The sequence below is a fragment of the Cydia amplana genome, chromosome 17 (genome assembly GCF_948474715.1).
Source record: "Cydia amplana chromosome 17, ilCydAmpl1.1, whole genome shotgun sequence".
NCBI classification, from domain to species: domain Eukaryota; kingdom Metazoa; phylum Arthropoda; class Insecta; order Lepidoptera; family Tortricidae; genus Cydia; species Cydia amplana.
Genome location: NC_086085.1, coordinates 10,589,245 through 10,614,724, shown reverse-complemented (window position 1 = coordinate 10,614,724; position 25,480 = coordinate 10,589,245). Strand labels below are relative to the sequence as shown.

At 39.5% G+C, this 25,480-nt stretch overlaps 2 protein-coding genes and 1 non-coding gene across 3 annotated transcripts in view; 1 reads left to right on the top strand and 2 right to left on the bottom strand.

Annotated features, from left to right (window-relative positions):
- Positions 1–845: 845 nt before the first annotated feature.
- Positions 846–15,555, bottom strand: LOC134655901 (zinc finger protein 271-like). Its single transcript, XM_063511399.1, has 10 exons — positions 15,158–15,555; positions 14,843–15,026; positions 14,533–14,631; positions 14,021–14,196; positions 13,177–13,379; positions 12,530–12,671; positions 12,078–12,203; positions 7,749–7,873; positions 2,930–3,049; positions 846–994 (listed from the first exon to the last, which is right to left on the bottom strand). Exons 1-10 carry the CDS (start codon positions 15,527–15,529, stop codon positions 916–918), a joined length of 1,626 nt encoding a protein of 541 aa, XP_063367469.1. The 5' UTR covers positions 15,530–15,555; the 3' UTR covers positions 846–915.
- Trnat-agu (transfer RNA threonine (anticodon AGU)) lies at positions 13,722–13,794 on the bottom strand. The gene has a single exon. It is a non-coding gene; the product is annotated as a tRNA-Thr (tRNA).
- Positions 15,556–16,084: 529 nt separating the features above from the next.
- LOC134655915 (RNA helicase aquarius) overlaps positions 16,085–25,480 on the top strand; it is a 91,059-nt gene continuing 81,663 nt past the window's right edge. Inside the window, exons 1-5 of the mRNA XM_063511418.1 lie at positions 16,085–16,259; positions 17,925–18,025; positions 19,892–20,045; positions 20,671–20,881; positions 23,328–23,520. Coding sequence (XP_063367488.1) covers positions 16,173–16,259; positions 17,925–18,025; positions 19,892–20,045; positions 20,671–20,881; positions 23,328–23,520 — 746 coding nt within the window. The 5' untranslated portion in view covers positions 16,085–16,172. The remainder of the gene's footprint in view (positions 16,260–17,924; positions 18,026–19,891; positions 20,046–20,670; positions 20,882–23,327; positions 23,521–25,480) is intronic.

Below are 25,480 nucleotides of genomic sequence, written 5' to 3'. Positions count from 1 at the left end.
GTCTCCTGTAGCAGGAGCAATACCTAAATTAAACTGTAGGCTATACTCCTCAAACTGACCAACATTATTTCAGCAACTTTTAAAAATAACTTATGTTTTGATTTTTATTACACTTTAAAGTTTATTCTAAGACGCAATGTATTGCAAATTTAGTTATGTTTAAAGCGTGACAAGCAACGTCAAACACACTGATGTCAGCGTACATTGAAGGCAATATTTATTTTGTATGAAAAAGAGGAAGTCTAAAGGATTCATAATTTTTTTAAGTTGTTTAACAAAAGTTTTATAGTTTGAGGAGTATAATATATGTTTTAATTATTTGCTCGTGATACAGGCAACACCCTGTATATATGTGGCTTAGCAAGCATGTAAGTAAGTATGCCATAAAAGAAAGTCAAAATCAAATAGGTAAGTATATAAAAAAAATTACTGCGTGGCTGAATTCTAATGTCGGCTAGCAATAATTAAACTAAGTGGTTAAATAAACAATTATTGCAAATAAAACAAAACTATTAAAATAACTATTATATAATGTTTAAAAAAACATGAAAACTATCAAAGGCTGGACCCTAAAATCTACAGACGAAATAATTATGAGATCATAAATTAGGACAAAATACTGTTACGTTTTAGGTTTTATGTTAGCTACTACAGAATACAAGACTACACCAGGGGCCCATTTCTCAAAATTAGTCTAATATTATTAGTGTGTTGTCATGACAACCCATACGATTTGACAGTTCGTGGACTAATAATATTAGTCTAATACCGTTCGAGAAATGGGCCGCTGAATCAAAGTAATATATTTGATGGCGAATAGAAAAAAAAGACAGACCCCCGGTGGCTTGTGTGCGAGAGAGAAACCGGATGAAAGGATAGATCATTTTGGCACAGGTATAGTCATTTGTCAATTTCTTAGCTCTTCAATTCAGCTTCCCCGCTTGCTTGAACGCCATGGAGGGTTCTCTTGTGCTTCCACATATCGCCAGAACGTCTACAGACCAACACCAAGAGGAAATAGGTAAGGAAGGAATTAAAAAGGAAAGAAAATTAGCAGCAGGAGAATAGGACCTACCTACACCAGAATGTACGAGTAAATGTTAGTAAAAACATCAATGAATTTTTTCATCAGACCTAATGAAAAATTTCATTAATGTTCAATTAAAGCCTGACCAGTCATATATATATGATCATTGTCATGAGGGCGCTGTTATTCTCATGTATAGGGTGACACTGGTGACAGTTCAGTATAGTATGGAAAAAAATAGTTTTAGTGAAATTTCGCAACATGGCGCGTGATCATATTATATTCCTGGTCATGCATTGTATTTACTTATAAGTAGCAAGTTAACATTTATAGATGTATATTAATAGTATAGATACCTACCACCAAACGAAATCAACCAAGCCGTAGTAAATAGACAAAACTTATAAGTTTTATACGACGATATTAAAAATACATATCTGAAAAGCTTTCCATGTCAGGGAAAAACTTACTTACCTATTTCCTAGTAATGATAACAATACAGTGATACAGTATATTCTGTATGGAAATTTCATATAACGAGACGCGTTCTCATTACTCTTAAGAGTCTTAAGTATATGTAGTATAATGAACATGTCGCCAACAAACTGTTTTACAGTTTGGCGAAACTTTAGTTATAAGTACACTGTACTTTGTATTTTGTTAAATAAAAAAAAAAAAAAAAAAAAAAAATGTCAGCTTTGGGAATAAGGCCTTTGTCCACCAGTTGCACAACGCAAGGTTTCAAAATCGCGCGGAAGCCGCGCTCGTAGCTGTTACGAAGTCGCTGGATAAAGGCCCTAAGGGTACTAGCCGTTAGCTGACAGTCTTGTTGTTTTTGATATGGTACGGTTGAGCTGTGAAATACAGACTGCAAAATCAAATAGTTTAGTTGTAGTTGCAGTTATAAATGAAAAACTCGATGAAATTACAGAGGGATATGGCACATGAGTCATTAACTGGCTATCTATGACAAGAAACCAGTACCTAACTCGAAATTATAAATACTAGGAGACCTGATGTTACTCCCCGGTATAAATAAGTGTGTGAACTAGGTATACGTACGCACATCGCATTCGTGTCGCTTCTCTCCAGTCTGAATGAAGATGTGGACAGTCCGAGCAGTTGACAGTGGTGGGCATCTCCACATAAATCGCACCGCAGCCTGTATCAGATCTGTTACCTGAATGTGGTACCGCACACAGCACACATCGCACTCATGCGGGTTCTCCCCAGTGTGAATGAGGATGCGGACGGTCCGAGGAGTTTACAGTGGCAGGTATCTACACATTTTACCGCACGCTAGGTATGGCTTGTATCAGAACAGTTACCTGAACGTGGTACCGCACACATCACACTCGTGGGGCTTCTCCCCCGTGTGAATGAGGGTGTGGACAGTGCGAGCGTACGGACGACGGAAGGCGGCCCCACATATACCTACATCGCACGGTATGGCCTGTATCAGATCAGTTACCTGAACGTGGTGCCCGCACACGTCGTACTCTTGGGGTAACTCTCCAGTATGCATGAGGTTGTGGACAATGCGAGCGTATGGACGACGGAAGGCGACCCCTCATATACCTATATCGCACGGTATGGCTTGTATCAGAACAGTTACCTGAACGTGGTACCGCACACATCACACTCGTGGGGCTTCTCCCCCGTGTGAATGAGGGTGTGGACAGTGCGAGCGTACGGACGACGGAAGGCGGCCCCACATATACCTACATCGCACGGTATGGCCTGTATCAGATCAGTTACCTGAACGTGGTGCCCGCACACGTCGTACTCTTGGGGTAACTCTCCAGTATGCATGAGGTTGTGGACAATGCGAGCGTATGGACGACGGAAGGCGACCCCTCATATACCTATATCGCACGGTATGGCTTGTATCAGAACAGTTACCTGAACGTGGTACCGCACACGTCGCACTCGTGGGGCTTCTCCCCCGTGTGTATGAGGGTGTGGACAGTGCGAGCGTATGGACGACGGAAGGCAGCCCCACATATGTCGCACCGGTATGGCCTGCAATCAAACATCAGTTCGAGAACAGCAAGAAACAGAAAATCTGCTTTAACTTGACCACTAAAGAGCATATTTTTTTCTTTCTAAAACTACAACTTAAAACATGGTAGGTAATTATAGTTTAGGGTTCGCTTGTCACTGAGCCATAGACAAAAATCATACTGTATTCTTCTTACGCTAGCGTCATCATCACCCAAAAAAAAGACATGAATATATATTTTTTCCTATTTAAGAATTTGTTATAGTATTGAACTGGTTTTGATACGAAATTGACGATCGTGTTGGTGATTGACGGACATCTCACTTCATTTCGCATGCACCAATCAGCGTGAGCGACTTTAAGGGTTGTAATAGAACAAGATCAAACCCATTTAACAAGTTGTTAAATCTGAATCGGGCTCCAGGGCCCACTTGCCATCCAGTTTAAGTAAACATTTTTGTTCAAAACAGTACAAAACTTTAATCGCTGGACATAGAATAGTGATATTGATAAATCAATCATGCACGCAGACAAAGCTAGTAAGTAGTGTAAGTACCTAATAAAACTCTTCCATTAAGTGGAAATACTTTATTCTGGTATGTATTTAATACCTAATTTAGCTACCTACGTTTAATGTTATGAATATGATATTACAAATACTTATTAGGGAATACTTAAAGAACATCAAAATTTCTTAAAACATCAAAAGATGCGTAGGACGTCATTCAGTTACATCGTTGTACATTCTCTTTTTTCTGGTAAGATCCAGCTATCTATTTTAGGACATGAAATATATATACCTAGCGTACCCACACCACGACGTACCTAATTTTTTTTTTGAAATGTGGATTTAAATATTAACTCATACTTTTGGCAACACTTAATACGCTACTGCAACTGAAAATATTTCTAGTTTAGCGGATATTTGTTTTTTCAAAATTACCTAGTTTCAGAAGTTACCCTAATTTTTAAAAGAATTTGTACGTAGTTAGTTACTATACTTGCCCACAAAACAGATTGGGCCTTACGAGGTTAGACCTCACACGCTCCATGTTTCTGAAGGCAACACTATTCTCGAGTGTTAAAGGTCCTTTGTAGTCTGGACCTCGAAATTGGAGGCGACGGAGGAAAATAATTAGAGTTGAAAAAGCGAAATAGGTGAATGGGAATAGGGATAAGTGGGGCTATATTATTTTACGGCTCGCAAGGCCGACTCGAGAGCAATTAACCTTTTACGAAGCTAGTTTATGGCCAAAATACGTCCAACTGGTAAGTATATAAAACTTCTTTAAAAAAGTTATAGTTCTAGCGAAATATCAGAGTGACGAAGTTCTAAGTCCCTTTGTTATTAGTTTCATGGTGAGGTACGTGGCGCCATCTATGTGAGAGCGTTGTAACTTGGTAGTTGTTAGTTGCGTGTTTAGCCGCGGGTGGCGCTGCTAGCTATTCAGGTCGATGGACTTGGATACAGTATCGCGGTGAGTAATCATTGGGATTGGGGAATGGAATTACCAAGTATTTTACTCAGTCGTATTGATAATACGATACGATAATTACATAGTTTTTAAGATATTAAATTAGACATGAGTAATTTTCTTGACAATAATAAATGCAAATGTGTATGCTAAAAGGAAAGCCTAAGATTACGTTTTTTATTCACATGTAACTACTAGATAGTGCATATAAGAGTACCCGCGGTCACCACACGTATAGGTGCTCCTGTACTAATTTAGTAATAGGGTTAAATCAGGGTTGTTGTGTGACTACCTAATTAGGTTTAAGTAGGATGGAAATCGATCGCAGTGTAATTCACACGTGAAACTACACGTAGATACGTAGGTATATTGACCCTAGGGGCTGTTCATAAATAACGTCATCTATTTTTGACGATTTTTTACCCCCCCCCCCCCCTAAAATCATCCAAAAATCATGCTTCGAATGACCCCGTTTCCTCCTACGTCATGCTACCATCATCCGATGTCCAGACCCCCCCCCCCTCCCAATTTGAAATGACGTAATTTATGAATAGCCCCCTACGTAAACGCTTAATAGAGTGGTGTGTGTAACTATGTACAGTAGAGTCCGGTTATAACGACGCCCAAGGGACCGCTGATATTACGTCGTACTAACCGGACGTCGTACAAAACGAACTGCCAATTTTAATATTTTTTTTATCAAAATAATTACGTCATTTTGTATTTATTAATACTTATGCGACAATCAAAGAAAAAAAAACATTTCCTTTATAATATTTATTTACGTTATTAGTATTACGACACTTTGTCTTAAATGGAGAGACTTGTGTGTTTAGAAGAAGCCACTCTTTTCAAGGTACCTACGCGTAGTCAACTCACTCGTCATCCGCAAATTACTCGAATCCCGTAAAATAAAAAGTCGTAATTCTTGGGTATCTGACGTTGTTTTATCACACAGTTCCTATGGCCATCTTCTGTGTCCATCATCAGATTAGCTCGAAGGTACCTACCAAAATATTGCATTGTACCCAACTTATGTACTTATGTATGTGAAGTTTAAGCTCGATTGAATAATGGTAATTGGGTTTTATTTAATTTGCAAGATTACGAAAAGTCACATGACTATTTCATCTTGCTGCGTATACGCAAAAGGGGGAGGGGCGTTAGGTGCGCGGGACGGAGTAAGCTTCATACCAACTACCTATTTATTAAAAACTACGTCGCTCGTCGTTGTAACCGGACTCGAGGGACGGATTTTGAGTCAATTTCCGTCGTTAAAAGCGATCGGTCGTTATAAGCGGAGTCGTAATAAACGGTTGTACTTTCATAGTAGCTCATACTAAAACCAAACAAGTGCCTATACTTACGTCGCTATAAGCGGTTGGTTGTTATATGCGAAGTCGTACTAATCGGACTTTACTGTAGTTACTTTATTAAAGGCCTTTCAATTTCTAATAACTTTATTAAGTTTATTAAGTACCTAATCAATTTTAAAACGCTAATGTATCACAGAATAGTGTCCTACCTAAATATTGTTCTACGGCTCGTAGCTTTCACTCACTAAGTCATTTTACCCACTACGCATAACAGCCATAAGCCTTTATAACGCAGAGGGAATATATTTCCCACGATCATATTGAACTTTACTTCAAAGTGATAGGGTTCAATTTTGCATAATTTCGGTCACCTGTATGCTCGTTAAAGAGGTAACTGATATTGCATTCAATTGTTTACCTTATTGTGTCACAATATATTCCTAATTTGAGCCGCATCAGCCATTATGCGAGGTAGGGCAGCATTGTTCATCAGCATCAACTATACAAAATATTCCATAGAAATATGTCGCTTATTGTCAAGGCAAGAAGACTCAAACTACAATTACCTAAATAAAATAGTTTTTTTTTTTGTAAATTAGGTTCATCCAAACTTATTCCAACCTTGCAAATCAACAATGGCAATGCATAATGGTTAGGATTGAAGGACATTTAAAACTTTCCATATAGGGTATATTTCAGTTAAAAAGTACCTAGTTTTCATAACATAACATTACGTACCTAACCATAACTATACTCCCCATGACTTCCCTTCCCACATAGAACAGAATAAATCCACCGTGGGTGAAGTAATAAGTAAGTACCTACCTACGCACAAGGCACAAGCTGTACCTAATACACGCGGCTGTGGATCTGTTTATAGGTCAATAACATTCACAATACCGTATAATGAATCTACCGTTATTCGAATTTTGACCTTAATATCATTTAATAAGGTTTTATTTGTGTCTTTATTGTTTGGGGAGGTAATAGTTTGCTAAAGTTACGTTTTATTAAGAACCCCACGTCTTTCCGTTTTCCACGCGTGTCAGACTGTATACTTACCCAGGTGGGTACTTAGTACGCCTAAAGGAATTGAATAACCTCTTTTGTTGATTTGTGGGTGCAGCTTTAAATCCAAAGGGCAAAGAAAGTCATTTTTTTTATACCACGACGATAGCAAACAACCATACGGCCCGCCTGATGATAAGGGCCACCCCACATTTAGCGTCTTTCGAGCGTCGGCGTCGGTCAGCGCTATGGAAAATGACGTCGCTGCGCAGTTGCGTCGACGTTGCGTCGAGCAGGGCCATAGAGTTGTAGACGCCGACGAGACGCCGACGCTCGAAAGACGCTAGATGTGGGGTGGCCCTAAGCGGTTACCGTAGCCTATGGACGCCTGCAACTCCAGGGGGGTTTAACACGCGTTGCCCATCCTTTAAAAACCGTAGGTCCACTTCTCTTTTGAAGGACGCCAACCCCATACTGTAGTCCCTAGAGCAGGGGTCTTCAAATGGCGGACCGCGATGGACCGCATTTTATTTGAAGAACCGGACCCATGAAGAAACTAATTGGTGACCCCTGCCCTAGAGAAGCCGTCAGAAGTGAAGAAGTTTAAAGGTATAGGCTAGGCTAGGATATGAGAAGAGAATTATACCTAATACCTAGTGAGATCTTTTGCTCTATGTAGTTGCTTTCCTATTACTAGTTTGTTTAGATTAGTCGTGTATTAGACAAATATAGTAAGTCAAACCAATTTGTCAGTAAATAAGGACAAAAAAAAACTATACTCATCCTTTTCTTTTGGGTGCTTAGTACTAGTGTAAGACAAAGATAGTATGGTTCTCTCTGTCTGTGTCTGAAATGAGACAGTCCTTTGACAAACTATAACTATGTACGCAGAACACATAAGTGTAGTTCACCTTCCTTACCTCTGATCAGTATGTATCCTAGCATGCTCGCGGAGGCGCGCGGCCGCGGTGAACGTCTTCGGGCAGGCCGAGCACGCGAACGGGCGCTCCCCGGTGTGCGTGCGCCGGTGGTCGTCGCGCTCCACCTGCGGGCACAAGCCGAGGCGAGGGGTGAAGGTTGATGCCTTGCAATAAGTAAAGCCCTTGCTACACGGTCGCCGACAAGCCTTCAGACCGCGTGGCCTTGGTCCATCCCGGACCGTGTAGACAGTTGTTTCCAACAAAATTTGACCAAAACTGACCAAGGTCAGACGACTCAGACGGTTGGAAGGCTTGTCGGCGACCGTGTAGCAAGGGCTTAATTAGCAATTCCAGAAAAGTGTCGAATACGTGAACCTATACTTGGTCAACCAGATCTTGACTGTAGAAAAAGGCGGCAAATTTGAAAAATGTAGGCGCGAAGGGATATCGTCCCATAGAAAATTTAAATTTCGCGCCTTTTTTTACTGACAAGATTTGGTTGACCAGCTATATTTCTTTTACACTTCTGATAGAAAGAAACCGATATTTGGCATGATACATTTAGTTTTTAATTCAACGGTATATCATACTGGCGTTATTCATAAACGGCTGCTAACTTAATCAGTTGATGATCGTCGTTTGTCCCTATCTGTTATTATGCCATAGAGAGGGACAAAGGATGATCATCAGCTGATTAACTTAGCAGACGTTTATGAATAAGGAACGCCGTACATATTATGTTTAAATGCAGGTCGAGAAAGTATCTAGACTTTTTTGTGGAATTTCACTAGAATAAGAAAAACAGCATGATCTCTTCAAACCTCGTCTGTTTGTTTAAATAATTACCTATAGGTACTTACTTTTTTATACCTATATAATTAAACTTTATTGTGCAAAAGGAAAAAAGGCCTCAACCCCAATACGGCATATCATCCGTTCCTCTAAAACGAAAGACAGACCCGAGTAAGAAAGAGATAGATAGATAACGTTTGTCGCGTGAGAAAGAACCGTGGTCGTTGCACTAGCAGCCTAGCTGTGCTGGCTAGATTCTGTGCTAGGTTATAGGAGGTGAAGGTTGGTAAACTCGCCTTCGCTTACGCTATCGTCGCTATCGAGAAAAATAAAAGTACCCAGTATAACGTAATTTAAATATTGGTAAGTACTTATAAACAAGAAAATATTAAAAAAGCGGCCAAGTGCGAATCGGACTCGCCTATGAAGGGTTCCGTATTTAGGGTATTTATGACGTATTAAAAAAAAACTACTTACTAGATCTTTTTCAAACCAATTTTCGGTGGAAGTTTGCATGGTAATGTACATCATATATTTTTTTTAGTTTTATCATTCTCTTATTTTAGAAGTTACAGGGGGGGGGGGTCACACAATTTACCACTTTGGAAGTGTCTCTCGCGCAAACTATTCAGTTTAGAAAAAAATGATATTAGAAACCTAAATATCATTTTTGAAGACCTATCCATAGATACCCCACACGTATGGGTTTGATGAAAAATTTTTTTTTGAGTTTCAGTTCTAATTCTAAGTATGGGAAACGCCCAAAAAAATTTTTTTTTCTATTTTTGTGTGAAAATCTTAATGCGGTTCACAGAATACATCTACTTACCAAGTTTCAACAGTATAGTTCTTATAGTTTCGGAAAAAAGTGGCTGTGACATACGGACGGACAGACGGACAGACAGACAGACATGACGAATCTATAAGGGTTCCGTTTTTTGCCATTTGGCTACGGAACCCTAAAAATAGTTACATGGTTTGATTTCAATGAGCATTTATTATAAATAAGAGAGAGCATAGCATGTCAAAATTCGAAGCATACTTACCACTGAAAACCTAATCCAGCCATTCTCAAAGTGTGTTCCGCGGAACCCTAGGGTTCCGCGACACCCCTGCAGGGGTTCCGCAAGAATTTAGAATAATAAAATAAGCATAATTATTATGCTTATTAATAAAAAAATACACTTCTAAAAACTATTGTTTTATTGTAGGGTTCCATCAAGTATTTCGCTTTTCAAAAGGGTTCCGTCAAAAAAAACAGATTGAGAACCGCTGACCTAATCTATCATGATAATATAAGGAAAATTAAATTTGTTACTAAATATCCTTTTATAAAGAAAATGTTTAAGAGATTCAATACTTAGGATTAGGAACATCGTGGTTAACACGTTTTTTTTTGCATCCAGAATGTGCTGTTCACCCTTGATTTGAAGGGTACCGTGGTCTATTACGTTTTAACATAATTAGGTATCCAACCATTCCAACCAGCATATTTCTAGGAGTATTCAAAATCGATATTGACGCGAATATAATTATTATCCTCTACTCTCTAATACCCCAAAGAGCCTTAAAACTTAACCATGATTATTTTCTCATAGAAGCGAAGGTAATAATTTATTAGCGAGTATCGATCCTTTCCCGTCCTTGCTCCAGTCCCATTTTCTCCCTTACCAAGCGTTTATACACCAGCGTACTGTTGACCTAGGGATCTGTAGCAACTATGAGTAGTCAGGTATCAAGTTATAACGGTTAGGTTTAGGGTATGGGAATAAAGGCCGGGAAATGAGCCCGGACGGCCCCGGTGTGGCCGGATTCCCGCTCGAACAAAAGTTGTCAAGGAGAATGTTACGGGTGTATTCAAACTCAAACTCAAAAATGTAGGTACAGAGGTAAATCCAAATGGGACCGAATGGAGAATTAGAAACTGTAGGAGATACCGTTTTTTTTTTCTTTGGAACATCTCATTCGCACTAATATGCGAGTACGAGCGAGATGTAAGTATAGAAAGTAAATTACGTTCTCGATAGCGTTTATACGTCAGTGCCAAACTGATGGTAGCCGTACTATTATGAAAAAAAAGGATAAGTATTCAGAAGGTAGGTTAGTTAGATAATTTAATTATGGGTTTTTTTTCATCGTTTCAAAAACGCATTTTACTAGCTCATTCCGATTTTCCGACAGTGCTCAAAATTGTGTATTGGCCTTTATACTGGTTTACTAAGCCACACTAAGCGTACGACTCGTTTGGTAAACAATTTGCAAATACATCCTATGGTTGTTTATGAATAAACGGGCATTCGTAGCCCTTCGACCGTAAACAAGGCATTACACCTGTTCGCGACAAGTGCACACTTATTATACAGGTAACGATTACTCGCAGTGCCCAGTGTTTGATTAGCCATCGTATGTCGGTTTTTAGTTTTAACCGATAGCTACAGCTACGTCGTACTTTCTACAGCTTTAATGTCCACCACCTAGGGTTAATGTGAATAATAAAATAATGGGCAAGAAATAATAAATAAAAACTAAAATATATATAATTTTGTTGTTTTGTTACTTTTAAATTTTAATAACAAATTCCCTGTAGTTTTATAGTTATAATTAATTAGTATAATTTTAGATTTAGTTTTAACTGTATAGTTTTTAGGTTAAGTTTGATCTCACTACGATGCGATAATAGTCAATGTTAGGTACCCCATAATTGTCATACATATCAGTATTTATTACCTACCTTTAAAATGTGTTTAGCGTAAGTTATAATATGTATGATGTGGATGTACTTTAATAAATAAATAAATAAAAAATAAATAATCGAGCAAGGTTGTTAGACCTTCGATCTAAGCGTTATAATATGTCACCGTAAAATTGTAAACTCTCGTCATATTATAATCTCGCTAGTTACATTATAAACTGACGGTAGGGAGATTATAATCTAACCTAACCTAACCTACGTTAGATTATAAACTAACGGGTTCACAATCTTACGGTGTCATATAGGTATGTACATGTAACAATTACTTCCAGTGTTTGGTGTTTGATAAGCGACCACCGTAGCTTGCGGTTCCCACCGATAGCTACAACTTGCAGCCTTCTTCTTATCTCTCCTTTGTCCATCATCCCATGGTTGTTTGTGGGCAATAGTTGCATAAATCAGCATAAAGGGGTAGTTAGCCGTTCGACCGTGACAACTTACTTCACTGCCCTAGTAGCACGGTCGCATTTTTATCGTTTATCACCATGCCTGTCACGTTCTAACAAGTATGTAAGTACGAAAGTGACAGGCATAGTGATAGTCGATAAAAATGGAACCGTGCTGAGCCCGTGTTCACAACAAGTGCACGCTCAATAAACAGGTCGCATTTACCTGTGTGTAACTGCTTTGCAATTACCTTAGTTCAGAATTGTTGGAATCCACAACGCCTAGAATTTGAGCACGAAGTCCAAGGAATTAAACAAGAACCGCGTACTCAATATCAACAATCATTTGTATTATCAATAATTGACTAAAGTCCAATCGTCTTAAAGGAAAAAACCTACCTTGACTTTGAAAGCCTTTGGGCAGAGGTCACAAGGATAGGGCCGCTCGCCGGTGTGCATGCGCATGTGGATCGCGAGGTGCCCCGACTGGTTGAAGCGGCGCCCGCACACGCGGCATGGGTAGCCCTGTACAAGAAGCTTTCCATATTAAACTGTCATATATTTTTTTACATGCTTCGCAAGTGTATGTTTTTTTCATCCCTGTTCATGATTGTCCCTTCATTTCATTGCAACAACCTAATAACTGGTGTTCCATTAAGATCGTGAACTTCTTCTGGAACTTCTAAAAGCTAATAGGATAGATACAATTTGTTGAAAAGAGCCTGTATTCGTTGGGCCACGGACATTGGACATGAAGCGCTCCATGGTCAACCAAATACAGACACTTACAGTCAGTTACCTACACACTTCGCGACTCTATGGTTTTCGGTCGAAAAGGAATAGAATCTTACCGGCTTCGACACCTTGTGCATCTTCTTGTGCGTGTGCAACGCGCACATGCTGCCGAGGACCTTGTCGCACTCTTCACACACGTACGCCATGAGAGGCGCGCCCGACGGCCGGTCTTCTCCTCGCTTGTGACGGTAGAGTTCCCTAAAATGTTTAGAAACATCACCAACATCGTCTTATCTGCCGGGTTATCTCATACGTGAGAATTTGAGCTAGCGCCTTATAACTAGCATATAGGTACGTTACGTAGGTACATATGTCAACAGACTGCTTGAAGCCTTCAAATTGAAGGTGACCTCGATTATATTTTCAAACTTTGATTATCACTACATAGTGTAAAACAAAGTCGCTTCCCTCTGTATGTCTGTCTGTATGTATGCTTAGATTCTTTAAAACTACGCAACGGATTTTGATGCTGTTTTTTTAATAGATGGAGTGATTCAAGAGGAAGGTTTATGTATAATTTATTAACCCATGCGAAGCCGGGGCCGGTCGTAATATATTATATTTGATGATCAAACGAACTTCTTGAAGTGAAGTTCGATCGAAATTATATGAGTCACTTCATTTGAAGATATAATTATAATATTATAGTACGGTATGTATGTATGTAAATATGTATGTATAAACTCTTTGTATAGTATCTTACCTTGCAGTGGCAAACAGCTGGTTACAAGACCCGCAATTCCACATCTTGCTGCTAGTGGCATTAGTGTAGGACCGTCGATCCCTCTTACTGACGACCTGGCTGCATCCTATGGTGTGCACCTTCAGCTCCTCGATGGTTGAGAAGCGCTTGCCGCAAGTGTCGCAGGCGCAGCATAGCTGGTCGTTTGTGGTGGCGCTTGAGTTCTAGACGCATTCAATAGAATAAAATGAATAGATGTAAATGGTTTTGTTTGTACATAATAGATATAATATTTGTATGTAGTTATTATACGATGTATTATACAGTTACTATTACAGTGATGACATTTTATCTTTCAAACCTAACAACCAAGCAGAGACAACTAGAATAACTAATTCCCTTGCACACAGCGCATGCAATATGTTGAGGCGCACTTTTAATATAGTTGGTCAAACCAATTTGTCAGTAAATAGGAAAAGAAAACTATACTCATCCTTTTCTTTTGGGTGCTAGTACTAGTGTAAGACAAAGATAGTATGAAATAAATTAAAAGTGGAAAAATTCACTGTCTTGGGTGGGACTTGAACCCACGACCACTGGATCACTAGTACAGTGCTCTTCCATCTGAGCTACCAAGACCGTACCCAATTCAGTGAATATTTCCACCATATATGAGCCCTAGGGAGGCACTTTTCCACTTTTAATTTATTTCGAAGCTTAATAGCATCGTTCGCAGACGTTTCTGCTTAATACAAAATTAATTTAAAGATAGTATGATTTTCTCTGTCTATGTTTGTAGTGAGACAGTCCTTTGACACACTGTACTTGTTCCGCTTGTTCGAGTTAAAAAAAACTGGGAACTTACTTCTGCCGGTGGATAGAAGCTTTGACTCTGGTCAGGAACAAAGCAAGTCAACCGGTGTCTGTCCAAGGCATCGGCGTCCGCGAACAGACCGTTGCAGAAGTCACAGACGTACATGGTGAGAAGCTTCCGAGGTGACACACTGGTCTTGCCATCGCTGGTGGTGCAGCACAGTTGCTCTGTAAATTAGGTGCAGTTTTAAATTCAATAGCTTCTAAAATTTACCTTTGTCACTTATTGTTGGCGTGGAATAGAAGGTTTAAGTTACGCAAGTTTTTTGTACGGACCAGTATGGACAGACAACCATTAAATAGTGTAAGTAGGTAAGTAATATCATAGCTGAAAAAGACTACTGGACTTCAATGAAACCTACAGTACAAACAGCAACACTGGTGGACCTTATTACAAAAGACATAAGGTCCACCGATAGACAGTTAACAGAGTGGGCGATGATAAGCACCACAGTCATTGACATCCCTAAGATTGTTATGCTCTAATCTTGGTCTGGCTCTTACCAGTAGGTTCTGTTTCTAAAGCTGTAGATAATACACGTTCACAGATGCCACAAACAAGCCAGTAGGATTCAAAATCTATGTCGTTTGGATGGCTAATATCTGAAACAAAAAAATATCTTGATGAACACATCAAGTTTTATATACATGTATGTAATAGATATTCCTTTTAATTAATTAATAGAGTCTGTTCGAAAAAAAAAAGAGTCGTGGAATGGATTGGGCCCCATATATTCCACGACTCTTCTCTTTCCGCACAGACTCTACCCGTCACGGGTGTATTTCGACTACTTTTGGCTTACCTCATGCTTACCTTGTAACTTTGGCTGCAGATCTATAGCGTCAGCTGATGAACTGCTAGGAAGAGTATCCAAGACCGGATCTGTGGTATGGAATGAAATTGTATGGTCTAGAAGATCCGAGTCCGTAGTGAATATCTCGTGGCAGATGACGCAGGAGTGTAATGCTAACAAGTCGGGCCCAGTATCTTCAGTGTCCTGGAAGAAAAATATTAGCAAAATTTTATATAATGGAATGTCATTGCTATTATGTTTTCTGTAGGCGTTTCACTATGCAAATTTTCTTCTTATTTTTAGTTACATATCAAAAATAGATGGAAAATAATTACCTTATTCCCGTTCGCTGAAACCTGAAGCGGCAATAAGAATTGGTTCACCGTGTTATCATCAAGTAAAGTTGGTTCAAAATTGTTAAGTAAATTATCCGACTGAACTATAAATAGTTCTGTATTTTGCTCAATGTTCGTGGTACTAGTCAGAAAAGATAATTCTCCTTCATTCAAGGTTTTAGTAGAATCAAAAACTATCTGATTGCCTACGTTCGTAAGCATTTGATCAGCAACATCGGCTAGATCTTTATTGATATTGGTTGAATCTGTTGCGACTGCATCAGAATTGAAAAGCAGATAGTCGGAGTCGTAGTGGTCGCGTAGAGTGTCCGATAATTCTTTGTAGGGGAAATCCGGTGGGTCGAACATCATTCTCGGCAACTGTAAAGAGAATATCAAACCTTCATAATCGGACCAAGCTAATTCTGCACAGCCTTTGTGCCATTTGTTTGAATTTATTAATTGCACACGGCGCATGAAGCTTGCGCATAATTAGGTGCGGGCTAGACAGAGAGAATCATACTATCTGTGTCTTTCACTATATTTGCCTGTTGAGGATAGTGCCATTCCCTTTACTTATGCCAGCCACGTGCCTATTTAAGCGGTATGCTCTGTGCAAGCATTTTTCGACATACACACACGTGCTTAAATTTAATGCAGAATGCATGCCGAAAAACGCGTCTGGTAGTTTGGTTTGACACTTTAGCCCTTGCTACACGGTCGCCGACAAGCCTTCTAACCGTCTGTCCTTGGTCTGACCTTGGTCAGTTTTGGTCAAATTTTGTTGGAAACAACTGTCTACACGGTCCGTCCAGACCAAGGCCACGCGGTCTGAGGGGCTTGTCGGCGACCGTGTAGCAAGGGCTTTTGGCTTAAAGGACTCGCATCCAGGCCATAACTGTTAAAAAAAAAAAAGTTTGGTTTGACATTGACGTTCGCTTGTTATTGTTGATGTTTAGAGAATAATAATTTTCTATCATAATTACAGTTTACAGTGATTTTGTGATCCGTAAAGATGAAGGCTGAGGTCGCGTCTTCTTCGGAGAAACCCAAAATCCCTTTGCCGACACTTTCTCAAATAAACGCTGACCGAATTACTCAGGTACGTGTAAAAGTAGGGTTATGATTGTTATTTCGCAATATTGAATAATTATCTTCGTTATACGCCTACCTTTAAACAATAAAAGCTGTTAGAATAACTTTTTAGTTGAAAGAAACTGTAAAATAATCAATACAGTTAATGGTAGTTAAAATAGATTCACAATGTCATAGGTTATAATTTTCGAATCGACGCATGTATTTACATTAGAATAGCGAAAAAACACGTAAACAGTATATTGATTACTCTCCTAAAGCCTTAAATTACTACTCAGAAATAAAACAAGCTAGTTTCCAACAAGGATTCATTGCGAATGTTTAGTAAACAAATTGTCATTATGGCTTTGGTTGCCGGTAAATCTCATACGCTGCTAATTACTTTACATTGTACTTATAGAAAGACCGCAATATTTCTACAGAATGTATCGTTATATTCAGCGTATGGCGTCACTCGGAGATCAAACCCTAAAGGGGCCCACTGATTAGCAGTCCACCGGACGATATCGGCCTGTCAGTTGTTCGGAGCTGTCAACTTTTTGTTCTAACTGACAGGCCGATACCGTCCGGCGGACTGGTAATCAGTGGGCCCCTTAACAGCTTTCTCCCTTCACAATAAATGCTCAAAATGATTGGTCTTGAGTCCTATTCTCATAAGTCTCATAACAATATGGTTGAACTTCATTTTTTTTAGTATCCTGGTCAGAAAGTTACTTCCGCAGCCACTGTATTTTTAAAATGAAGTAAAATGTATACAACTTTCCAAAATTGTACGTCTTTAACTATTACCTCCCAACAAAAGAAATAAATCTGATTCTTGTATTGCTATTGTTGTATGTAATTGTGTTATATGTGACGTTATCTATGAATAGGGACCTTATTGTTGATGGTGGTTACGCCATTATTAATGATGCTTCGATATAAATACAATGGCGCGCGACGCTGTGCGGCGTAAGCGCCATCGATAATAAGTTCCCTTTTGATAGAGAATGCCCCATATTAACTCAATAAATATCTCTTATGGTGCTTCCACATCGCCTGTTATAAAATGTTATATAACATTGTGGGAGAGGGACAACATGATAGTATTGATAGTGTTTTATTATGTTGTCCTTGTCACACAATGTTATGTGACATTTTATAACAGCCAATGTCGGACCACCATTATGCCCATGCCATCTACTGGTTTGTTGGTCAGGGTAAGCAAACACAATCACAACAATCAGTTGTCAACCATAATACAATGACACAACACACACACACATACATTGTTGCTTTATCTGAATACCTAATTCAGTGTTAGTCCTAAGCTATACATATCTGGACTTCGAGCTTAACTTCAAGGTCATCATTACAACACATTTTTTTTCTAAAAGTGACAATAGTCTTATGAATTGATTGTGGAAATATGCTGTTGATATCAAAAACGGGAGGCTTTATAGTGTAAAATGACATAATGGTCCGGTATATGAAACCTTACTAGACCCATTAAGGTCTATGCAAGAAAGTATTAAAATTAATTCAACTGCGTTCAATGTGTTTCACAGCTACAGGGATTTTACAATTAAGTTTACCATGGCTAACACAATTTAAACAAAGCCTACTGGTGTCACCCAAATCTATGTAACATTCCACCCTGAATTGCATAACTAATCAACATGGTTGCTTTTAGCTCGCAAACCAGTACTGGTCGCCACAAACTGAGGAAAGCCACTTGCCTTATGATGCTGCTATTGTGGAGTCAATCTACCAAGCAGAGATCCTTGGATCAAAGTAAGTCACACATTTATCACACACAAAGTTCCACTTCCAAAATTCCAAACTGGACTGAGCCTAACTGATTTTAACAAATGAATAAATGCAGGGGTCAATAGCCTCATAGACAGTGCAATGACCTTTTTATTTTTTCGAATTTGCCAGTAGCTGCGTTGCTTGAATCACTTGAATGTGGTGGTAAATATTAGGTTAAAATGCTTAAAATAAATGTAAAATATATGCTTTGAAATTGTATACTGTAGGAAAAAATATTATTAATGTATTTTAGCATTATTTATAAATTAAAATATCTTCTTTTATAAGTGTGTTTGAGTCTTAAATAAACATACAATACTTTCAAACTTAACTGACTAAACTCTATTAATATGTAGCTTTAATTTCTAGTATATTGTGTATTAATGGGTATTTACTTATTTTATTTATTTTAAAATAAATGAATAGTAAACAAAACCTGTTTGGTCATTGTAAGCAACAACAGATTCTAACTGTGACTAAAGCAAAAAATAAACAGTTTTTGGGGTACTCATTTAATTAAAAATTTCACATGTTTAGTTCATTTTGGCCCCTTAATTTCCACTAACAGTAAAAAAACACGGCACGTCGTTTGAGTCTCTATCTCTTCGTACCTACGCGTGGTATTAGGTACATATTTATTATGCTTGGGCAGACACAGTACAGATTTACGCTCTTATCAATAAAAATAAAGAGTCTATTAGTTATAATATGTGTATACAATTTCGCTCGCATTGGCTTACATAGCCATGAAAAACGTTGTTGCTCTAGCTGACAGACTCGAAGGCCAAAGATGATGATGATGATTATATTTTAACTCTTGCTCGTCTTGCTGACAATGTAACACAAGTAGCAAATAAAAAGAAACGAATTGTTACTGAAATAAGTATATGAGGCTCACTTTTATGTATAACATCATTAAGACCGCATTTGGCTGCATAAATCAAAGGCTGCTTACGAGTATATCGTATGTGTATGATTTTCCTTTCCATTTGGCAGTAAGGAATCTGTACATTAGTATTAACAAAAATTCAAGCTAAGTTAAAATTTGATAAGTTAAGACAAGCTTAGTGCGCTACGCATGGATTCATTCAATTAGTATAAAATGATCGCCACCTCTTAGAGCAGCGGTCGGCAACCTTTTAGCAGCCAAGGGCCACATAGTAGGTAACGAAGTTGACGCGGGCCGCACTTTGTTAATATTTATGACTAGACTATACATTGTCGCTTGTCAATATTACATACAAAATAGCCAGGGAGGTTCGCAGGCCGCAAGTGACAGGTTCACGGGCCGCATGCGGCCCGCGGGCGGGTTGCCGACCGCTGTCTTAGAGCAGTAACATACTTACTGATACATATAATAGGCCACTTTGTGCCATGTCACAATTCTATTTGGCATTGTGAGGTAAAAACTGGCTAAGAAATCAAGTAGCTTGACTGTACGCCGCTTTTTAGATGTCCGAGTAGGTATACCTACATCGTGTGAAACTATCATATTTTTACAAGCTTTTATTTAGTTTCACCTGTCCCATTGTCTGTCTGTAATCAAATCTTGCAAGTTAAATTTGATCCACTTCCCGGTTTCCGATTAAGCTGAAATTTTGCATACAAATGTAAGTCGGGTGACAATGCAATATTATATTATGGTACCATCGAGCTGATCTGATGATGGAGACAGGAGGTGGCCATAGGACCTCTGAGATGAAACAACGCAACCTAATTGTGTTAGGGGTTTTTAGAATTGTCTCGATGAGTATTAGTTGTCTGTCGTAAGAAAAGTACAGTCAGCGATAAAAGCTTGTACCAAAAATGAATTTTTTGCCAAAAACTTATTTATATTCGTATTTTCAGTTTCTCGGTCCGGCGTATCATGATGCTGGAGTTCTCTCAGTACCTGGAGTGCTACCTGTGGCCGCAGTACCGCGCCGGCGCGTCGCGCGCGCACATGATGTCCATCATAGTCATGATCAACGAGAAGTTCCGAGAAAGAGTGCCCGCTTGGCAGGTGAGAGTTTCATCACTAAAAGTTTCTCCATATTTTTTTGTATAATTCAACACAAGCAAGCTGTACTTTGTATTTTGCATTCAAATTCCACCATCTTAAGTAGTGATGTCCCGGGAAAATTCCCTAGTTGGGAGTATTCCCGGGAAATTTCCCATAAGGATAACAGGGGAATTTTGAAATTGTGCATACAGATATACTATTTTACTATCAGAAATTCAGTCAACACATTCTGAAACTTAACAATAATAACCGTATCTCATTATTGTGTGAGCCTATTGTGTCCCACTGCTGGGCTCCCCCTCTTTCGCCTAACAATAAGTAAATTCCCATTCTTCCTGGTAATTTTCCTATAGTTCCTGGGACAATCAACAAAATCGATACAAATCATCACAGTTTAATCAGGGTTAAGATAAGTTAGGTAGTTACTTAATGGGAATATTCATTGTTCCGGGAAAATTCCCACGGCATATCACTAAATTCTTATAAGATTATTATAATGGTGATAATTACAGTTGTCAACCATAATGCAATGAGAAAAAGGTCAATTGTCAAAGGTAGCTGTTATTGTGTTTCATTGATTATTCTTATTCTTAAGATTCAATAAATAATATTCCGTGAACTCCAGGCATTTCTCAAGAAACCGGAGCACTTCCCCGCTTTCTTCGAACAAGTGCTGCGAGCCAGCGTGGCCGAAGACAACGAGAGCCGCAACATGAGGGAACAGACCGCACTGCTTCTCTTCCTGAACCACTGCTTCGGAAGCATGGAGGTCCAGCTGTGCCGAGACCAGGTCAAGAGGCTGGTGTCGTTGAGCATGTGGATCAGCTTACAAGAGGGTAAGTTCTGAAGGTCATAAGAGCAACATGAGGGAACAGACCGCACTGCTTCTCTTCCTGAACCACTGCTTCGGAAGCATGGAGGTCCAGCTGTGCCGAGACCAGGTCAAGAGGCTGGTGTCGTTGAGCATGTGGATCAGCTTACAAGAGGGTAAGTTCTGAAGGTCATAAGAGCAACATGAGGGAACAGACCGCACTGCTTCTCTTCCTGAACCACTGCTTCGGAAGCATGGAGGTCCAGCTGTGCCGAGACCAGGTCAAGAGGCTGGTGTCGCTGAGCATGTGGATCAGCTTACAAGAGGGTAAGTTCTGAAGGTCATAAGAGCAACATGAGGGAACAGACCGCACTGCTTCTCTTCCTGAACCACTGCTTCGGAAGCATGGAGGTCCAGCTGTGCCGAGACCAGGTCAAAAGGCTGGTGTCGCTGAGCATGTGGATCAGCTTACAAGAGGGTAAGTTCTGAAGGTCATAAGAGCAACATGAGGGAACAGACTGCACTGCTTCTCTTCCTGAACCACTGCTTCGGAAGCATGGAGGTCCAGCTGTGCCGAGACCAGGTCAAGAGGCTGGTGTCGTTGAACATGTGGATCAGCTTACAAGAGGGAAAGTTCTGAAGGTCACAAGAGCAACATGAGGGAACAGACCGCAATGGTTCTCTTTCTGAACCACTGCTTCGGAAGCATGGAGGTCCAGCTGTGCCGAGACCAGGTCAAGAGGCTGGTGTCGTTGAGCATGTGGATCAGCTTACAAGAGGGTAAGTTCTGAAGGTCATAAGAGCAACATGAGGGAACAGACCGCACTGCTTATCTTCCTGAACCATTGCATCGGAAGCATGGAGGTCCAGCTGTGCCGAGACCAGGTCAAGAGGCTGGTGTCGCTGAGCATGTGGATCAGCTTACAAAAGGGTAAGTTCTGAAGGTCATAAGAGTAACATGAGGGAACAGACCGCACTGCTTTTCTTCCTGAACCACTGCTTCGGAAGCATGGAGGTCCAGCTGTGCCGAGACCAGGTCAAGAGGCTGGTGTCGCTGAGCATGTGGATCAGCTTACAAGAGGGTAAGTTCTGAAGGTCATAAGATCAACTACCCATGCTCCTAAACCATTGCTTCGGAAATTGATTTAAAGGTCTAATATATGAAAAAATAAGTACAAAATGTTGTAAAATCATCTTTCCTGCTTTTACTTGTAAGTTTTGGGTGGTTGATCTAGAATTCTAGAGTTAGATGCCTTGTTTATGATCTCAAACATATGCTCTGGTTTAATGAGTTTTATTTTTAAAAAATCCAATGGAAACATCTCATGGAAAGTTATGTAATAATTTATTATTTATTACTAATAAAACACCATTGTTACTCGTAACTACATACTTCCACTACCAGCAATGAATAAGGAAAAGTGTTGTTCACGCAAAACTTTCATTCGCAGCATTAATTTCATAAAAGTACTTAATAAAAATACATAGTTATCGTGAATGTGTAAGTTAAATGAGAACAATCACATCTGCTTTAAACAAAGTTAGTGACGCCCTTCATATCTATTAAGATTAATTAACGTGAATCAGAACTCAGTATGCATTACTAACCGAGCAGGGTTACCCCGTTTAGTAGTTTTCGGTTAGTCGCGTTGTAAATACGTACTACCAGAATATCTTCTCTCGAATAAAATGCAGTAGGTAACTAATTTTGGAACCTGATTTAATTGTGTACTTTATTGTGCGAGAACAAGGTATACAATAGAACGGAGTTTCAGAATTGGGTGTCGTACGACTCGTACGTAGGACCTACACTAATAATCATAGCGGTAGCAGTAATATTTTACAGAGTGTTGAAGTATTTATTATGAAGTCGTGAAGTGAACAATGTTGCTTAAAACATGTGATTTTCTTAAAGAAAATTGTATTTCTATTGTTACAAGCATTTATTTATTCTTAGTCTTTATTTCGAAGTGTTAGTCGAACTCGAAAGTGACAGTGAAGTCAGTGAAGTGGTGGTCAGTACGTTAACGAGGACGAAAACGTTAAATTAATGGCCTTCATCGGAAGTTCATATATTATTATGTCGGATAATCGGACTGTATTTTAAGTAGATCGCGCTGAAATCTAAAATTTATATATTAGTATTTTCCTTATTGAATCGTTAGTCACGTCGTTTTGAAACCAAACCAAATATAAATAGTAACACAATTTAAACTATAAACTACTAATGATCTTAGATCAGCGGTCGGCAACCTGCGGCCCGTGAACCTGTCAGGCGGCCCGCGAGCTTCCAGGCTATTTTGTATGTAATGTTGACAAACGACAATGTCTGATAAAGTCATAAATATTAACAAAGTACGGCCCGCATCAACTTCGTTAACTACAATGTGGCCCTTGGCTGCTAAAAGGTTGCCGACCGCTGTCGTAGATCAATGAATGGTTTTTAATACTACATAACTTTCTTTTAATAGGTCGTAGAAATCAAGAATTCAAAGCCGTGCCAAAATGGAAGAAATACTGGAAAGCGATTCAGAAGAAAGACAAACCAGAGCTTCTAGAGAAACTGAACTGGGAGAGGAGATACCTGCAGAGGCTCATGACAAAGTTCATGAATATCCTGGAGACGGTGCCGGAGGAGGGGGACGTGGATCCTAATGTTGTGAGGTGGGTAGTTAGGTACCACTGACAATCCAACCTCTAGACTGAGCTTAGGCCAATTCTTTCATGAAACCGATGCTGCCAAAAATACGGTGTGCGGGGGGACGAGGTGAGCGAATCCCGTGCCGTGATTGGTCCGTTCAAAGACACGGACCAATCACGGCACGGGATTGACTCGAAGTTGGAGTAACGCTACCGTATGTGTGGCAGAGGGGGTAGCGCGACTATGTCTAGAGGTTGGATTGTCTGTGTTAGGTACCAACCAACAACCAAGATTCTAACTCAAGTGTGGATCAACAATCTTGTTGTTATTGGGCATTTTCTCTAGAAGAGATCCAATCAACTTATTTTCTAAGTTAGGTAAATTTAATATTTTTCCTACTCAGAATAACGAGCTCTTTAGATCTAGGAGAAAAAAAGTGCCCGAAAATTTTCAGTAATTTTACTTACACTCCATTTTGTAAGCGCCGTACAAAGTGTTTGAAAATGGTTACGGATTGGGAAAAAAAAATTGGCACGTTTTTTTTCTTATAGTAGGATCGAAAGAGCTCGTGATTATGAGTAGAAAAAAAAACATTAAATTTACCTATTTTAGAAAAAAGTTGATTTGATCTGGCGAAAATGCCATATTCTGCTCCCTCAGCCAAGCGACAGTAGTAGCAAACTTTTCGAATTATTTCAATGTGTAAATTTCGCTATTCTGGAAACTTTCCGACGACACAACAGTAGGCACCACCGTTTAGTCGCGTTACGGTTCCAGGAACTCCGCTAGAACATATCACAACGCTTCGTCATATTCGTTGCTTCCATTGACATATATATATATATCTCAGGACTAGCCTTACGAGCAATAAGAATGGAGCATGAATGGGGCCAGTACAGCGGTGTGAAAACGCTGCAACGCGATTGGTTGATGAGTTCGCATCACGCGCGCGCGGCCGCGCGAATGGTCGCAACTAGTTGCGTTAGACTACACGATTGGCTCGAATTCGTGAGTAACACCGCTGAACTAGTACCATTTTTAGTGCACGTAAGGCCAGTCCTGAGATATATGTCAATGGTTGCTTCAGTACGTAGGAACCAGACGTTATAACAGCGCGGGCCGCGGACGAATTAGTCGACTGCGAATTTCGCGATCATGCACACAATATGCCAGTAGCTTCGTGATTTTCAAGTATTTGTAATAAAAACTGTGTTACATACACAGACAAGACATCCTCTAGACTGAGCATAGTAACGCTACCCCCTCTACCACTTATACGGTAGTTTTACTCCATCTTCGAGTCAATCCCGTGCCGTGATTGGTCCGTGTCTTTGAACGGACCAATCACGGCACGGGATTTGCTCACCTCGTCCCCCCGCATCCCCGTATTTTTGGCAGCATCGGTTTCATGAAATAATTGCTCTAAACTCTGTCTGGAGGATTCCTAGTCTATGGTTACATATATTACAATCACTATCTGGATTTAGAATGTTATATGTTATTGTGTGTTCAATCGTTTTAATTTTGTGTTTTTTCGGTGGTGACGAATCGTCACTGACTATGACTACAAAGGTATGTTTAGTCAATGTATACAAATAGTTATTTACCTATTTTAAAAGGAGAAGTAGGGGTCGTGTCGTATCAAAAAGTCAAAGAGCTGGCGCAAGATAGGGAATGCTGGAAGATACTCCACCGAGAAACATATTGTCTAGGAGAAAATGTGCAATCACACTCGTGACCAAATTTAAAATAAGTAAACTATGTTTTTCCATGAATATAGGGCTCGTTAATAACAAAACAGTGATTCATATATGTCCTTATCCTATTATTGGTCTGCCCCATGATATTACATAAATTTCTGTTCTGATCTAGATCACTGCTGAGTGGCGTTAGGTACCTATTCCTTGTTTATGGCAATTTATACCGAAACTAGCAACCCGCCCCGGCTTCCCACGGGTAGTTTAACGAATTTATACAAAACCT

Bases quoted from the DNA above. Each gene is read 5' to 3' on its own strand.
- LOC134655901 (XM_063511399.1), bottom strand. From the start codon at position 15,529: ATGATGTTCGACCCACCGGATTTCCCCTACAAAGAATTATCGGACACT. The intron at 13,380-14,020 runs GTAAGTTCCCAG...GAATGCGTCTAG, and splicing joins GCTTCTATCCACCGGCAGAA to AACTCAAGCGCCACCACAAA. The intron at 12,672-13,176 runs GTAAGATACTAT...TAAACATTTTAG, and splicing joins CAGCTGTTTGCCACTGCAAG to GGAACTCTACCGTCACAAGC.